Source organism: Pavona decussata, unplaced genomic scaffold (assembly GCF_977016875.1).
Source record: "Pavona decussata unplaced genomic scaffold, jaPavDecu1.1 SCAFFOLD_48, whole genome shotgun sequence".
Taxonomy (NCBI): domain Eukaryota; kingdom Metazoa; phylum Cnidaria; class Anthozoa; order Scleractinia; family Agariciidae; genus Pavona; species Pavona decussata.
The window spans coordinates 2,833,381-2,849,244 of NW_028145470.1; the positions used below are offsets into that span (position 1 = coordinate 2,833,381).

Below are 15,864 nucleotides of genomic sequence, written 5' to 3' on the forward strand. Positions count from 1 at the left end.
AAACAAAAGTGTCAGGACTCACTGTGCTTTTGAACACGACTAGCTCAAAAGTTTCTCAGCCGAGAGCAATTGATGGTTTTGCATGTGACGTCATGGCGGCCATGTTGGTGTACAGGAGCAATAACATGTCGGTGAACAAAACAAAAGAAAGTTTGTTCACACAGTTTGCACAAAAATGGAAGTTAACTTTGTGCAAACTGTGTGAACAAACTTTCTTTTGTTTTTGTACACCAACATGCAAACCACTTATTGTTGTCATGTAGACAAACTGATAACTGAAGAAACAGTAAAACAAGTAACATTGAATAAGTCTCGTGGTGCACTTCAAATTCTGGAGCCTCACGTTCTCTGCGGAAGCAAAATTCCGCTTATGTAGTTTGTTTTCAACTTTAAGTCGGCTTAACCCTTTAATCCCTAATATCAAAGGAAAAAATTCTCCTCTCTTGTCCCCATGATACTGTTCTTATGGAAGTACTGGGGAGAAGTTATTAAAAAATCAAGAAAATTCACGTTGGATGATCATATCCTTAATTCTCTTGACCTCAGTGGTTGAATAAGCATTAATACTACAAGGAGAAATTTGATGCTGATCACTAATAGGGCTTAAAGCGTGTCCCAGTGTTAACGTCGACTCTAAGCCAAAACTTGATTTAAGTTCATAAAAGGGGACTTTTAACATTCCAAAAGGTGGCATCAACTTATTATTTTAGTCTTGATATTTAACTTAATGTATGATAGAATATCCTGAAAAAGAAGCTAAAATGAATTCCCAAAGAGCCATATTAGCCAACGATTTGTCAGTGTGGTATAGTTGGTTTGGATTTCTGAGGGCAGGTCTTCTTGAACTGGATGCACTGAACTGGATGTGAAGATCAACTGAACGTGAAGTCTGTGCAACATTGAACGCTGGTTCGTGATGGTGTGACAATATTAAATTTGTTTTGAGGAGTACTCCCAGAACGCAGTCCACAACTTCGTCCCCACAATTGAAAAACGAGTAAATAAAATTTGCTTACTGATGATACTGCAAGATTGATGAGTTTTTCTTCCTCGCGCGGACCTCGCGCGAGTCTTCGTGGCCTCTTTTCCAGGTGTAGCACATCGTTCAGCACCAGTTTTTCACATTCTCAAAATCCAAGATGGCGGCTGTTGGCGGTTTTGTGTTGTGGTTGTTGTTGAGGAGACAGTGAGGAGAGCTGCCTTAATACTGAGCAATCGATTTCTGGTTTATCATTTATGCAAGGAAAGAGAAACAGGAATTGAAATGCAAACCGAAAATCGAGCCCAATCAGAGAAGCACTTGAGTAATTTCCAGCTCCACAACAGTTCCACTCAAGAATTTAATACAGGTAAGCTGAATTTTATTAAATTCCTTTCGCAGATTACAAAATATTAATATTAACGCATATAGTTTAAAAATAAGCCTGTATTTTCCTCCCTATATTGAGGTGTAATCTTTATTAATGTAGAGACAAGGTCATTGGGTTTTTTGTTTATTTATTTGTTTGTTTATTTTTTGTTTATTTTTTATTTATTTTTCGAAGAACCCCTTTGGGGAAAGGACTTCCTTCTCAAACATTGGCAAACAAATAAATAACTTTATGAGAATAAGCACTGAATCACTGCATTCTGGTATAACCAATATAACAATGAGATCATTGACACGGATGAGTAATTGATGAATAATTGTTTGGCAATCAGTTGATTAGTCAATGAATTGATATAGGCCAAGCACAAAACTTTTGGTCCTCGATTGGTCTTTGATGCATTGATTACTCATCAGAGTCATTGTGTGGCAAGATTCATGTGACAAACATCCTGCATACTGCTAAGATCTGAATGCCAATGAGTGGTATATATTTGTGAAAGAAATGTGAATGCTATGTTTTAAAACTTCACAAAAAAAAAAACAATAACAACAAATGGTGAATAAATGATCAATGTAATTTTTCGATCAATGATACAGGTCGTATTCAGAAAGGGAAAATCTGAGTTCTCCTATCAGGAGTCAAGCCTATGATTTCTGTTTACTAGTGTGGATGCTCTTAAAGCCCAAAACATGGGGAATGTGTCTTGACAACACTGTCTTGTTAAGTTCCTTCACTAACTTTCTGTTCATAAGCCCAGTGATAAATTCTTCTTGACAGATGCTTCTGTCCATAACCACAACATGTCTCACATAGTGATCAACACATCCACAAGACAACAGTTTTTTTTGTTTTGCTTGTATGGATTCGTGGCCTAAGAAAATTACCCTCACCGTCTTCTTGTTATAAACGCAAAAATTGACTGTCACATACAGAGCTCAGCAGTTTCAAAAGATTTTATTCTTCTAGAATATTTTTCACTGTTTACAAATGTTGAAAATAAACAGAAAAGAAAATCCTGACCAGCAGTATATTTAGCTAGGATCTGTACACTTTTATGCCACAATTTATACTCTGATGATGTAAAAGTGAGGAATTCTAGATTTTACAAATATAGTGCATATATTTGTACATCATAGTATTCTTCATTTTTACATGTTAACATAAGGTATCTAAAATCTTATCGGTCTCATTTTGAACCAATCACCGCCACTTTAGAGTTATTTGTAGTTATTTACAATTTTGTATTTTACAATAATTATTCTAACATAAAGTTAGTTTGTATAGTATTATCTACATGTAGAGTCCCATATGTGTTAACTGCATTATTTAAATAAGTTCCTTGAGCAAAAGCTATTCACAACTGCAACATTTATTGTGATTCAATTCTGTCCTCACAGTCATAGAGCAAAATTATGATACAGGCTGTTGTGTAACAAAGGTTTAAGAAATAGTCTATTCAACAAAGTATAGTTAAGAGAGGGTAGAAAAATAAGTTAAATCGCATACTAGTGCGAGCCACAAGTGACCCGTACGGTCAGAGCTTAACCTGGTCTCTGTAGCATCAAGCAGCTAGGAGTCTTGCTTCTTCCCCCCCCCCCCCCCCCTCTCCTCCATGGGATGCTAGTCCATCACAGGATGCCCAGCATGAAGTGACTAGGAGTATTAACTCCCACCTGAGCGGGATGCTAGTCCATCACAGGATACCCAGTATGAAGTGACTAGGAGTATTAACTCCCACCTGAGCGGGATGCTAGTCCATCACAGGATACCCAGTATGAAGTGACTAGGAGTATTAACTCCCACCTGAGCGGGATGCTAGTTCATCACAGGATACCCAGCATGAAGTGACTAGTAGTATTACTACTCCCCCCCCCCCCCTTCCTGGATGGAATACTAGTCCATCACAGGATACCAGCATGAAGTGACTAGGAGTATTACTACTTCCCCTGGATGAGATACTAGTCCATCACAGGATGAAGTGACTAGGAGTATTACTACTCCCCCAGGATGGGATTCTAGTCCATCACAGGATACACAGCATGAAGTGACTAGGAGTGTTACTACTCCTCCTGGATGGGATGCTAGTCCATCACAGGGTTACTCCCAGCAGTATGTCTGTAGTACCCATTTATACACCTGGGTGAAAAAAGACAATGTGGAGCAAAGTTTCTGTCTGAGAAATCAACTGAAGATAGAGGCTTCTCCCCTTCAGATCTTACCGCATCCAACAAGCCACCCGGCTATAAACTACTACACCACCACATCTCCTCTCAACATAGAGAACGTTAAGTAATTCATCACAGCGTCCGCTACATTGTATCGTCGCCGGCTAAGTCATTCGTTGAGCTCAGTGTGCATCATTCCTATTGGTCAACATTGCTTCGTAATGTGCACCTGCCTTTAACTAAACAATGTTGAACAAATGATTGATTTGGGGAAATTTTAAACTCAAATGATATATTAGCCAATGAAAAGACAGCTTAATCTAAGGTTCTACTTGGTGTAAGCCGGGTAGACTACCACAAATAAACTGATTGCTGTTTTCAAACAAGCTTAAAATGATGAAGCTTTTATGATGATAGCCTTTTGGGGGACGGTTGCTAGAGAACTATTGAATGGGACTGGGATTTTGAACGATGTTTGAATTTTCACAAATTTATAATTTCAATTCTCCTTTTTTAAACTTTTTCATATATTAATGTAGCAAAAAGGATCCATAATGACTGTTTTTCGTTTTTGGATACAGAGCTACCTTAACTTCCAGCCATTTTTCATTTATTGTCTGGTGCTTTAAACAATATACTTACACACTTTTTCAGTTCGGTACATGTTAAAAAAAAAACCGCGACAGTCAACAGCCTTTCAAACGGAGACTGGCCAGCAGAACTAAGATTTGGCTCCCGATCTAGAAACAGTCCGTAATGGCGGTAGTTATTTTCAGTAATATTCTTCTTGGCTTCATCGCCATTTTACCGCCTGTCCATGATAAAGGTATCCCTAATATTAGCGTTGAGTCGGCAGGCTGACAGTTCACTGTACTTGAAATGAAGCAAATACCTTCAAAATTAGGACCGCTCGCCGAGAAACCCGTTTTACAAGAACTTATACCACCGAACTAAAATGTCGATTGTCGAATCACGTGTGACTAAGTACAGCCAACTCTTTTTTACCGTGACAGGGGACACTATCCGGACCACACTATGGTGTCCATACTATAGAGAGCCATTCCGCAGTAGCGGGTTTATATTCATTAATTCTTCTTCGCTGGGACAACGGCTCTTGTCCGTAACTGCGAAGCGTCCGCAAGGAGAGAGTTGACTGTACCTGTAACCTCGACCGAGGCCGAAGATTAAAGCTTATACCATCGGACACTTCCATCTCTGAAAGATATCACACAACACCATTAACGTATTTTACAATGGTATTTCGAGGTTTCAATCCAAGTAAGTTATTTTTCACACTGCCATTCCGAGGGTTTGTGCTTCCCTTGTCAGCTGCTTCTTGTTTTAAGCGCGCTAGGAGCCGTAATTCTCGTCGATGTTTTGCTTTGAGATTTTCAAGCCTAAGACGACAGTTTTTGTGGAAATCTGTCAGAATTTTTTTCATCGTCTCTTTGCTGTTGTTGTATTGGTAGAGTTGGTCTTCTTTGCTCAGATCGTTGAGGTAGTCACTGTATTCTGCAGATTAAAATGAAAGAGGACATACTTCCTGTCATCAAGAACAGCGAACATATCAACAGCAGAAAATACTGAATTTAACGCTCGTAAAAATGCACAGAAAAGTTGTAAAAACTTCAAACCTAGCATACAAAATATTGTAACGTGGTCGCAATCCTATCACACCATCCCGTATTACCATTATTGTTATTTTTTCCTATTCATCCTTTCTTTTTTCTTTTCTGTTTAGTCTCAAATAAGTGTACGTTTCTTTCTTTTTTTTTAATTTTATTCATTCACTATCGATAAAGCAGACATAGCGTTAGTTCTGGAAGTTGTGTGGACATTGTAATCACTTTTAGTTTTGTAACTATAGTAAGTATTGTTAACAATATAAATATAGTCACTGTTGCTAGTATTTTGAGTATTGTAAGTAATGTTAGTAGTGTTCAGTATTGTGAATGTCGTGTCACGTAAGGCAAATACGTACAGAGATGACTTTGGCAAAAAAAAACATGGCTTTCTATGTGGCTATTGCCTGTATTAGTTTCACAAGGTATTGTGGTAAAATGTAAAGCAGCCATCTTTTTCCAAATGGTGGATTGTAGTGGTTTGTTACTGGCTGCAGTGCGCTTCATCGGGTTGAATTGGATTGCAACGAGTTACAGTCAGTTGCAGTGAGCTGAATTTTGCTTCTATGTTGGTTGGTTGTAGTGAATCGTAGTTGGCTGAAGTGGTTTGTAGTTTGTTTCAGTGGGTTGAATTTGTTTGTGGTGGATTGTAGTAAGCTATTGTGAGTTTTAAGGACAGTGCCTACTAATAAGGAAGTATTTTTGTGTGGTTTATGACTATGCGCGGGGAAAGCAGATCTTATCAAGGGCTATTGAATTTCAAAAAGAAAATTGGGGGTAACAACTCATTTTTTAGAGATAATGAAGCAACAATTATTCTAAAAAACAGTTAGATACAAAGCAGTGTATGGCGTTTTTTCCAAATTAAAGCTTTATTATCTCTGAATAATGCATGGTTACCCCCAATTTTCTTTTTGGATACCAAGAGCACTTGCTAAGTTCTGCTTTCTCCGCATCGTTTTAACCGTAAGGAAATAAACAATCGTGAGAAAATAGAAGATAATGTCGCAAGCACCATGCAATCTACCTCGGAGGACTATAGGATACAAGCTTAGATAAGTAGATATCAATTAAGCTAGTCTTGAAAATGGGAATGAATTAGTTGCTTTAGTGCAAGAAGGCAATGAGTTCCACAATTCAGCAGTCCTAATGAAAAAAGATTTCCTATAATAATACTGATTGTGTTCATATATTATATAGTAATAGGCCTTATCACGGTTTTCGACGCCATTTTGACGAGTAGGCAAACAGGCTTCAAATAACAGTGTTTGTATGGAAATCCGATGTCAAATAATTATTTTTTATAAAACATCGCTTCTGAAAAATTCATGAATTGGAAACTTTTGGCACTAGAAAAAGGATTTTAAGAAAAAAAATTGGAGGGATGTAGCTGTGCCAGAAAGCGTCCAGTCGTGTTTTGAATTTTCCATACATTTGTCTGTATATCGAACCAACCGTTAACTGCTACTAAAAATAGTTCGCGGGAAAAAATACAGGGAAATGTATGGAAAGTTCAAAACACAACTGGAAGCTTTCTGGCAGTGCTACATCCCTCCAATTTTTTTCTTAAGATCCTTTTCCTAGTGCCAAAAGTTTCCAATTCATGAATTTTTCAGAAGCTATGTTTTATGAAAATTATTTGACAACGGATTTCCATACACACACTGTTATTTCAAGCCTGTTTGCCTACTCGTCAAAATGGCGTCGAAAACCGTGATAAGGCCTATTATTAGGGTCATAGTTTCTCGTACCGTGCCGTGGCTGGAAGGTACGAAGTTAATTGCTAACTTCAGTAGATATCAGACCGTTTCTGGACTTTAAACAAAAGTAAGTCAGATATTTCATTACGATGTTCTAGAGGCAATAAGTTAAGTTTGATTTATCTTTCATGTGGACTCTAGACTTCGTGGAATCTATTTTATTTTCATGTAACCTCTGTTCTGTTACGCTTCTTCTATGAAATGGAAGGAAACAATTTATAACAAATAATTTGATATCTTTACCGTATCGTCTCGGGTTAGCTTTACGTTTCTTTCTTGTGAGCAACTCATAAATTAACGAGATCACCACTAACACAGCTATGGATCCTCCACACCAAGTCATTGTCTGAATATAGACTGTAGAATCCGCATCAAACAGACCGTCTGTCTTGTCAGCTGCGTTGTTCTTTTGCAGTCCCTGAGGAAACAATAATGCAACTTTAAACCTTTAGCCCCTAATATCGAAGAACCGGAAATTCTCCTAACTTGTCCCTATACTTTTCTTATAAAGGTACTGTAGAGATGTCAAAAGGTGTAAAGGTAGGGGTTTACATTTCAGCGCATGTGCATGTATCTAAATGCTTTTTTCTCTTTCTTATCAACTTTATGGCCTTAAAAATCCCACTCACATTTACTTCAGTAATCGCATTCTATAATTAGTCCTAGCAAAATGACTGATGACCAAAATTCACAGAAAATGCTAGTGGATTGTACTCATATTGTCGATACTGAATTTAGCGTTGACCCGTAGGATTTGTTCCACGGTTGATGTGTTTACAGTTATTTGCATGCGAAATAACGCAATCATATGAAAAAATTACCACCAGAGTTAACTATTCCCTTCCGAATGGTTCACAAACAACGAATTAAATTAAACAGGTTTGGGTCATAGCGAGCAAAGGCGAAAAAGTATTTTGATTCATGGACATGTGCAGAACTGTGAACCCCTCCCTTTAAACTCTCGTCAAATCTTGATCGTCGACTCTTTCATGTTTGTTCTATGCATTAGCGAAACGCAGATTTAAATGGAATGATTGAACTGATTACAATCAGTAGATTTGATCAAAGGGTTGTGATATCAAAATAATCAAAGTTCAAAACTTACCGAAATTCCTTGAACATTGTTAGTGATGATTTTAAACACCGAAGCTTTTTCCTCCTTGAGAAATTCCCGGAAGCACTTTTGCAGCTTTCTGGCGTAGCCCGCCATTACTACTCCGTATGCACTCGAATAATCGACCATTCTGCTGGCGCGGAGGGCGCCATCGCTAAATAATTCTATTCGGCTTCCTACAGTGTACGAATCGATGAGAGCGCCATCCACGTGCCGGTCCTTTAAAGAGTTGTACAGGTCCATCAGCGTCGTGTATCTTCTATCTGCGGGGTAAAAAACAACCGTATTAATTTGTCTGCTGTGGTCGTTTGGTAAGGGTGGGCCCGGGCCGATACGATACCAAATACTTGATATGAGGTTTCCTTGAAAGATATCGATACTTGTGAGTAAGTCGGCTGTTTTCGATCCCTTTCGATACTGTTCATGTGACCGCTCACTTGAATATTTGAAGGCTGGTTTAGTGCCGAAAACTAATATTTTTCAGTTTGTGTATGTGCTGTTGCACCTAGCTTGAAGGAAGTATCACAAAGTTGAGGGGCGATTTAACCTAAATTTGAATGAAATTAGAAGAGGTTTTAAGAAGGGATGGAAGAAAGAAAATGATTTTTGAAACACCAACAGACAGTTGATACCCACGCAAGAGCACCCCAGGTTGCTAGTGGACTAACTTGGTGTCCGTCTATTAATTATTAACTACAAATTCTAATTTTTAAAACTTCACTAAATCTTCAATGTTTCTAATTTCTCTTAATTTTACCAATCCTACTAAAAAAACCATCTCCTCCCAAATATACCCAAAAAATCACCCAAAAATTCACAAAACACGCCACAACATAAATTCACGGGATGAGTGTAGAGTTTTTGGATTGCTTGAAACGTGAACGAGATATTTCCATTAAAGCCATGTCAAGTGGCGGAAAAATGACGTTTAGGTTGAATCCCCCATTAAAGTTGAAGCCCTGTTGCTAGGGCTGTATTTGTGTTTAATGTTTACGGACCATAAAGGGTGTTTTTTGAGTGTAGGTAATAACATCACAGAAAAATCTTGGATGAATTTGAAAAAAAAAGGTATCGACCCACCCCTATAGTTTGGGTGAGAATAGTCTTGAAACAAACTGTTGTTGATAGCATTGACGTACGTCTCGACAGCCTGAACAGAAGTTCAGTGTCAATTAAATTGACCAATCACAACAGACGCTAACAGCGCAACGAACCAATCAGAACTGGAGAAAATACACGTAACTGGCGCCAAGCACGGGAAAACGCGTGCGAGCGAGGCACGATTGGTTTTGGTTCTCATTGATTGAGAAGTGGCGCGAGTTCTTTTTAACAATTCACAGAGCGTAAAATATCCAAAACAAAGTAAAAGTGAGATCCTCGGATTTGACGACTAGAAACAGCGATTGGTTAAAAAAGAAAGAAAACTTGCAGCTAGTGCGAAGATGCCGGGAAACATGTAACCATCAAAACAGCGGGGGAAGCTTTCCACCGGTGTTTTTTCAAGGGCGGGAAAATGTGTAGACGGTGCCAAGCGCGCGAGAACGGGCTGCATATGTTAAGCGCGGGAAAACAAGCAACCTGTCCCTCTTTTGGGAAAATATGTGTCATTCCTGATGTAACTGGTGCCATGCGCGAGAAAATCAATTGCAAAGGAAATTTTGATTGGATTCGTAAGGCAGATCTGTTGAATAATACTTGCCTCGATCCATCCTTGCATTCAGTCGAATTCCAAGACGAAATTCCGCTGAGTCGTCAATGGCAGCGACCTGTTAAATGCAGGAATAAAAGAGAAAGTGAAAACATACTCAGTGATACTAGAAGGTACTTGTAATAGACTGATTCTATTTAAACTACCGCACGAACCTTTGGTGGAATTTTTATGTTGCTTCTGCAGTGCTGGCCATTCTAAGGGAATCTTTTTCGTGGAAAAATCTCATTCAACTCGAAGTCGTTAAATGCGTGGGGCGTGTAGCGTTCGCTTCTAGCTATCAACATCTCACCATGCTTCTGTTGAACACTTTCATGCGAGTTTAGTCAGAAAGAGGATAAATCGTGTAATTGTATACACGTGCATTTTTTGAAAGAGTTTGTCCTTTCAGCGTCACTTTTCAGGGAAGTGGTCAAAACTACTATACCCATGTAGGACCCACCAAACCACAAAATAGATGGTGGCCTTTGCCTGCACCCACCTTCCTCAACCTCAAAAGATGGTGTCTTTATTGCATAGCCACCCCTCCATCCAGCAGTAAAAAATGACAGTGAGATTCAGACCTCACTTTCTTGTTTATCTAGCAATGCTGACTCTTGCTAGTTGAACTAAAATTTAAAGCCAATAAAATTTTGTCGGTAATGTTCATGAGTTATGTGGTGTCTTCGATAACCCCCCCCCCCCCCCCCCCATCCCAGAGAGGGTGGGTCCTCTTCGAACAAACTTGTTATGACCAGTTACGGACTGTCTCTGCTCTCTATGTGGGGATACAACTCTCCCAGAGCATTTGACAGTACAGCGAAAAATCACGACTGGATAACAACTTACTTTGGAGCCATATATAGGAATGTCGGATTTGATGATGTCCATGGTTAGTGACGTAGTGATGAATGACATCACAAGAGCGATGATGACAAGTCCACACGTGATCCACACGATACCAAACAGCTTCGAGTGTATCGCGCGTGGAACGCGGTCTCCGTACCTGAGAAATAACAAGTAGCGAAGATAATGTTCTTAGTCAGTCATATCAACAAATGTTGGGCTGCTCCTGTTAAGTAATGTTGATGCTATAAAACTGCTTTCATGGGTGTAGTCTCCCACGCAACCGTTATTTAGGCTGTCACGCAATGCTTCTTCCCACTGTCACGCAACGTTCCTCAAAGAGGTCTGCTTAGAAGGCTCTCAATGGTGGGAAGATGCATTGGATTTAAAGGGACACTATCACGACGATTCTGCTTTACTTTGGCCAAAACTGTTCAAGTGGTTTATAATCAGCCTGGTTGTAACCTAAAATTGCTCTTAGAACATCAGGAAGAAAATAATAAGGTTTTTCTCCTTGGAAGAACAAACTGTGGTCAGTTTTTAGCGACTTCTCCAAAATACACAGTAATAACTTGAAAAAGTTGCCCAATTTTTCCAAGTTGCGATCCACTTTCATCCTAGCCATCCGAAGCCAAACATAATTAATACCAGTTTCTGTGCACTAGTAAGGTTATTGTTAACAAAACTCAAACATTATTTTAACGATTCCATTGAAACAGATACGTTTTCGTTTTTAATTTGTGCGATTTCCATTAATTTGTCGTAACTATGCGACCAGACTGGTCAGATGGCAAACGGAATGCACCAATTTGCATTGCAGTCTATTAATTCCTTTAAAATGGCGCATACAATTTGAAAATGTTATTTTTAAGGATTATAATTGCAAATTGATATAATTTTAGACCGTAAGCTTACTACGCAAATAATTATTTTAGATACTGTAAAACGCTCTTGATCTCATGGAAAAATCGCTATATAAATTTATCATTATTGTTTGTAGAGCCAACCCTTGTAAGGTGCGCATTCTGTTTACGGATTGACAGCGGTCTGGTCGACGTCACGATTGAATTTGTTTTAACGTCTCATTGATTTTTAAAAAAATATATGGCAGTCTGTATTCTCTGGTTGGTTCCGCATGCAAGCTTAGACGAACATCTCAATTTTCTATAAAGCTTACACAGATTTAACAACTGAAGACTAGCGAGTACTCGTGACAGTAGGAAAGACATCAGTTTTACTCCACTTAACAAACGAAACCTTGGCTTTTTCAGAGGTTTACGGAAAACAGACTTAGTGTCTTAGGAAGAGTGATATGCCAACTGGATTGCTGCTCTTACCCAAGTGTTGTCATGGTGACAAAAGCCCACCACATTCCTTCAACTGGTCCTCGCATGGGTGATGCAGGGAACTCGTTTGTGTTAAAGAAGAAATCCTGTTAAAGGTAAATAGATAATTTGAAGTGAATTTTTCCAAAATAGAATGCAAAGTTTAATCAAGAATAAGCTGTATTACACACCGCGTTGTCCAATCTTCTGAGATGCACAGTTGTGGATGATTAAATGCAGTGTCTTTTTATCCTTTTTAAAAATGTTTTTCAGTTTCATTGAGTAAAGTAAGCAAGTAAAAGTAATTTAAAGTAATCTATTTAATGTCAATAACACGGGAAGTGTTTCCGCAATCTCCCAAGCCAGAGGCTCGAATTGGAATTTGGAAATGTTGGTTTTTGAGGAGAGGGGAAAACCGGAGTACCCGGAGAAAAACCTCTCGGAGCAAGGACAAGAACAAACAACAAACTCAACCCACATATGACGCCGAGTCCGGGAATTGAACCCGGGCCACATTGGTGAGAGGCGAGTGCTCTCACCACTGCGCCATCCCTGCTCCCCTGAAGGTGGTGGTGTCGGGTGGTTTCTGTCGTTGATGCGTTTCTCAGGACAAGAAACTGTGCGGTCGTTATCTCTCTCGCCCAAGGTTTATAGATGTGTTGGTTCTTCATGCAAGAAACTTTACTCCATATTGTCTCTCCCTACTCAGGTGTAAAATGGGTACAGGTAAACTTGTAGAGGTAAACTAGCATTCCATCGGGGAAGGGGGGAGGGTGGGGTGAGGTAGAAATACTTCCAAAACTCATTAATAATTCATAAGCCCATTGACTTAACGAATGGTCGATAAAACATCACGTGCAGTGGTTTTAAAACCCGATAAAACCTCCTCCTTATTAGTATGCGGTGTTTTTTTCGTATGCTAATTTCCAACGTTCACAAAAGCATCATTGTTATGAACTCTCTTGACACACGCCGTTCAAAAAAACTCGCAGCACGTGTTTTATCGGGTCTAAAACCACACGGCTGCGTCTCGTGGCTTTAAATCCCGATAAAACACTGCTCATTGTGTTTTAACCATTACTTTTAGCTGGTTCCCTTTACAGAAATCGGGTGAAACAAGTTACTGTCGGAGCAATACGAATTAGAGAGCCTTAAATTTAGTTTGAGTACGAATACAAGATTTGACTTCGTCTTTAGCGAAGTACGAAAAAGCATATATATATCCCAGCAAGCTTGATTTTAATTTTTGTAGTTTACAAGCTGGGCCGTTGTTTTTGCGTGCATAGTTGCATACATAGAACTAAGCTCAACGAACAGTTCAAAAACGAGTTCGGTAATCCTTTTTAAACACTTCTAATAGACCAGCTCCCAGCTGGCTTGATAGCTCAATTGGTAGATCACTGCACCGGCATCGCAGAGGTCATGGGTTCGAATCCCGTTCAAGCCAAATTTTTTTTCAGGCTTGTTGCGCACTAACTGCGAGGATCTTTCTTCTATCTAATCTTTCATCCGCAGTTCAATATATGATGTTTCATATATTCATATTCACTTCTAATAGTGTTTGTTGGACTCATTTTGCACATGCGCATGTGGGATCCAGATTGTTGGTTACAAAGTGTACAAGTTTGATTAAATTGGCCCTTGTACTTTATCTCAGTATCTTTATCTCACATTCAGTTTTGCACTGTTCGGAATACTTCCTATGGTTTCTTTCTTGTTATTGACCCATAGGACCAAAGTTTTTAAGTTTTTGGGCCATAGTGACCAAAAGGGTGAACAATTTTCAGTAGCTTGTTAACTTATCAGCATAGTGGTTGTTCCAGCTGCGTTTCAAGCCTGCAAAAACATTTCGGACAGTGACATGTTGTCTGATTTAAGAAAAATAAAGCGAACTCACCAAAAGCCACATGATAATTCCAGCGAAGAATGCCGAGATAAACACAGTGATAATCAACGGCCACAAGTCAAACACAGCTTTAACAACCATCTTAGCAGCCGCACCTGGCTCGTCTTCGGGCACAATGAACGCTACACCGGCTGACTGTACCAAGGGTGCGAAACCGTACTCGTTAGAATAATCGGTTTGGTCCATTCTTCCATACACAGGGAAACTTAATTCAGTGTTGTCGTCTATCGCTTCCTTGACCTCTCTTTGGGTGGGCTTAATGGCCGATTGGTTTTTGTTCGAGTTGCGGAAATCGATCTCTGTGTAGCCATGAGCCCTGCACACTCCACAGCAACTACGTACCACCAGGTGTAAAATTGGCGGGAAAATACCGTTTACGTTGCCGCTGCTAGTTTTGTCCATATATGGAGGGTTGAACCAGAAGTTTGTGTAAAGCTTGCTGTAGCAGTTGCATGTTTCTGTAAACAACAAGGACAAAAAAAGATTCATTTCCAACTGCGATAAAGTTGGGTTAAGTAAACTTAGATTGCTTGCTTCTGTTAAGTTCGAAAATCCGGTAATTGGTGCGTTTTAGCAAATACATAACACTGTTGCAGACACCATTTTCAAGTTCTCGCATTTTGTTTCCAAAATGCGCTAGAACAGATCACGAGTTGTTCCTTTCAAGAATTGAGCTGTTGCAGACACCATTTTCAAGTTCTCGCATTTTGTTTCCAAAATGCGCTAGAACAGATCACGAGTTGTTCCTTTCAAGAATTGAGTTGATTTCTTTCCCCTCGTTCTAGAATTATTTGTAGCTAAGTGAAGGTCTCACTTCACCATTTTAAAAAAAGAGGTTAAAAAAAAAAAAAAACATGACACTTCCATAAGTGTGAACGGGTACGTTCCTTATTTGCAACCAGGGAAACGTCGCATATTTCCCGCGTGAAGTTTACCTCAACTACACAAACATTAATCGACTTTTCAGTCTATCAGAAATGTTATATTTCTCACTTATCAGTGTATCCAGGTATAAAATCGCCAAACAAAAGGTATATATATACATACTATTGCCATAAAACAGGGATTCAAACAACTTTTTTTCCAATTTTTTGAGACGGTTTCTCTTGTCAGAAAGTGCGAGTTAGCGAATTGTTTTGGTTTGTTCGTTTCAGGACGATAAACCGTATGTCCCGCCTCACACTGAATACTTGTTCGTCCACGGTGTGGTGGTCTGTCTCTATCTCTGATTTCATCTGTCTTTCACATTTGTGCGTGGGTCGGGTGGGTGGGTGAGATCATAATATGGACTGATAGCGGCATTTACATGCTGACGTCCGATCACACCCCACAGAAGAATTGTAAATCGCCGTGAGACTATGTAATATGTGCGGTATGTAAATACATTACCATTACCATTGGCTTAAACGAATACTTTGTAATCCGGCATTGTTTACATTGGAAAGGCACTTTAAGTGTGCTCTTTTAACGATAAAATCCACACAACAGAATGTCTCTACGTTACCCGCAAATATCACTTGAGATGGTGTCCCGTTGCCTTTGACTGTAAACGCACGAACCTCAATACTGTAAGTTGTAAATGAGGACAAGTTATGCAGCTCAAGCGAGAGAGTACTGGGTCCAACGGTGATGTGTTTCTCCTTCTCTTGCAGTTCCATATTTGGATTCCTTACCGCTCGGTACGTCACTGTGTAGCCTCTCAGAATACCATGCACGTAATACTGATTGCTGATTGGTCGCCACTGTACTGGGATCATGGTGGGGGTTGTTTTGTTAGCGGCAAAGACATTCTCTGGTGGCCTCCCTGGAGCTGCAAGTGGATATATACAGTAAGTTATGGTAATTTGTTCTAGAGATCACCCTTAGGTAGGGACAAGTACACTTCCTGATTGGTTCCTTAATAAAAGGCTGTCTAGCCTCCTATACAAACGTTCTTTGGGCTCGTCACGCAATTCTCCCCCACAAGAGGAATGCGTGAGGAATGCGTGACGAACCCATGGAGCGTCTGCGTAGAAGGCTATAAGCTATCAGATTTTATTAAAAACTGGATTATTGAATAATGTGATTTC

The 15,864-nt window shown here is 39.4% G+C and overlaps 1 protein-coding gene across 6 annotated transcripts in view; it reads right to left on the bottom strand.

The window, feature by feature from the left end:
* Window positions 1-1,908: 1,908 nt before the first annotated feature.
* LOC146481780 (uncharacterized) overlaps window positions 1,909-15,864 on the bottom strand; it is a 44,925-nt gene continuing 30,969 nt past the window's right edge. For 3 of the 6 annotated variants that reach the window (XM_085107817.1, XM_085107819.1, XM_085107818.1), the window contains exons 14-21: window positions 15,300-15,605; window positions 13,787-14,253; window positions 11,902-11,996; window positions 10,568-10,724; window positions 9,731-9,797; window positions 8,023-8,294; window positions 7,161-7,335; window positions 3,266-5,047 (exon numbers count right to left, since the gene is read on the bottom strand). In XM_085107817.1, coding sequence (XP_084963943.1) covers window positions 4,761-5,047; window positions 7,161-7,335; window positions 8,023-8,294; window positions 9,731-9,797; window positions 10,568-10,724; window positions 11,902-11,996; window positions 13,787-14,253; window positions 15,300-15,605 — 1,826 coding nt within the window. In that variant the 3' untranslated portion in view covers window positions 3,266-4,760. Of the gene's footprint in view, window positions 3,167-3,265; window positions 5,048-7,160; window positions 7,336-8,022; window positions 8,295-9,726; window positions 9,798-10,567; window positions 10,725-11,901; window positions 11,997-13,786; window positions 14,254-15,299; window positions 15,606-15,864 lie in introns of those variants that run through there. The other 3 variants (XR_014864315.1, XR_014864316.1, XM_085107820.1) reach the window with 3 other exon arrangements.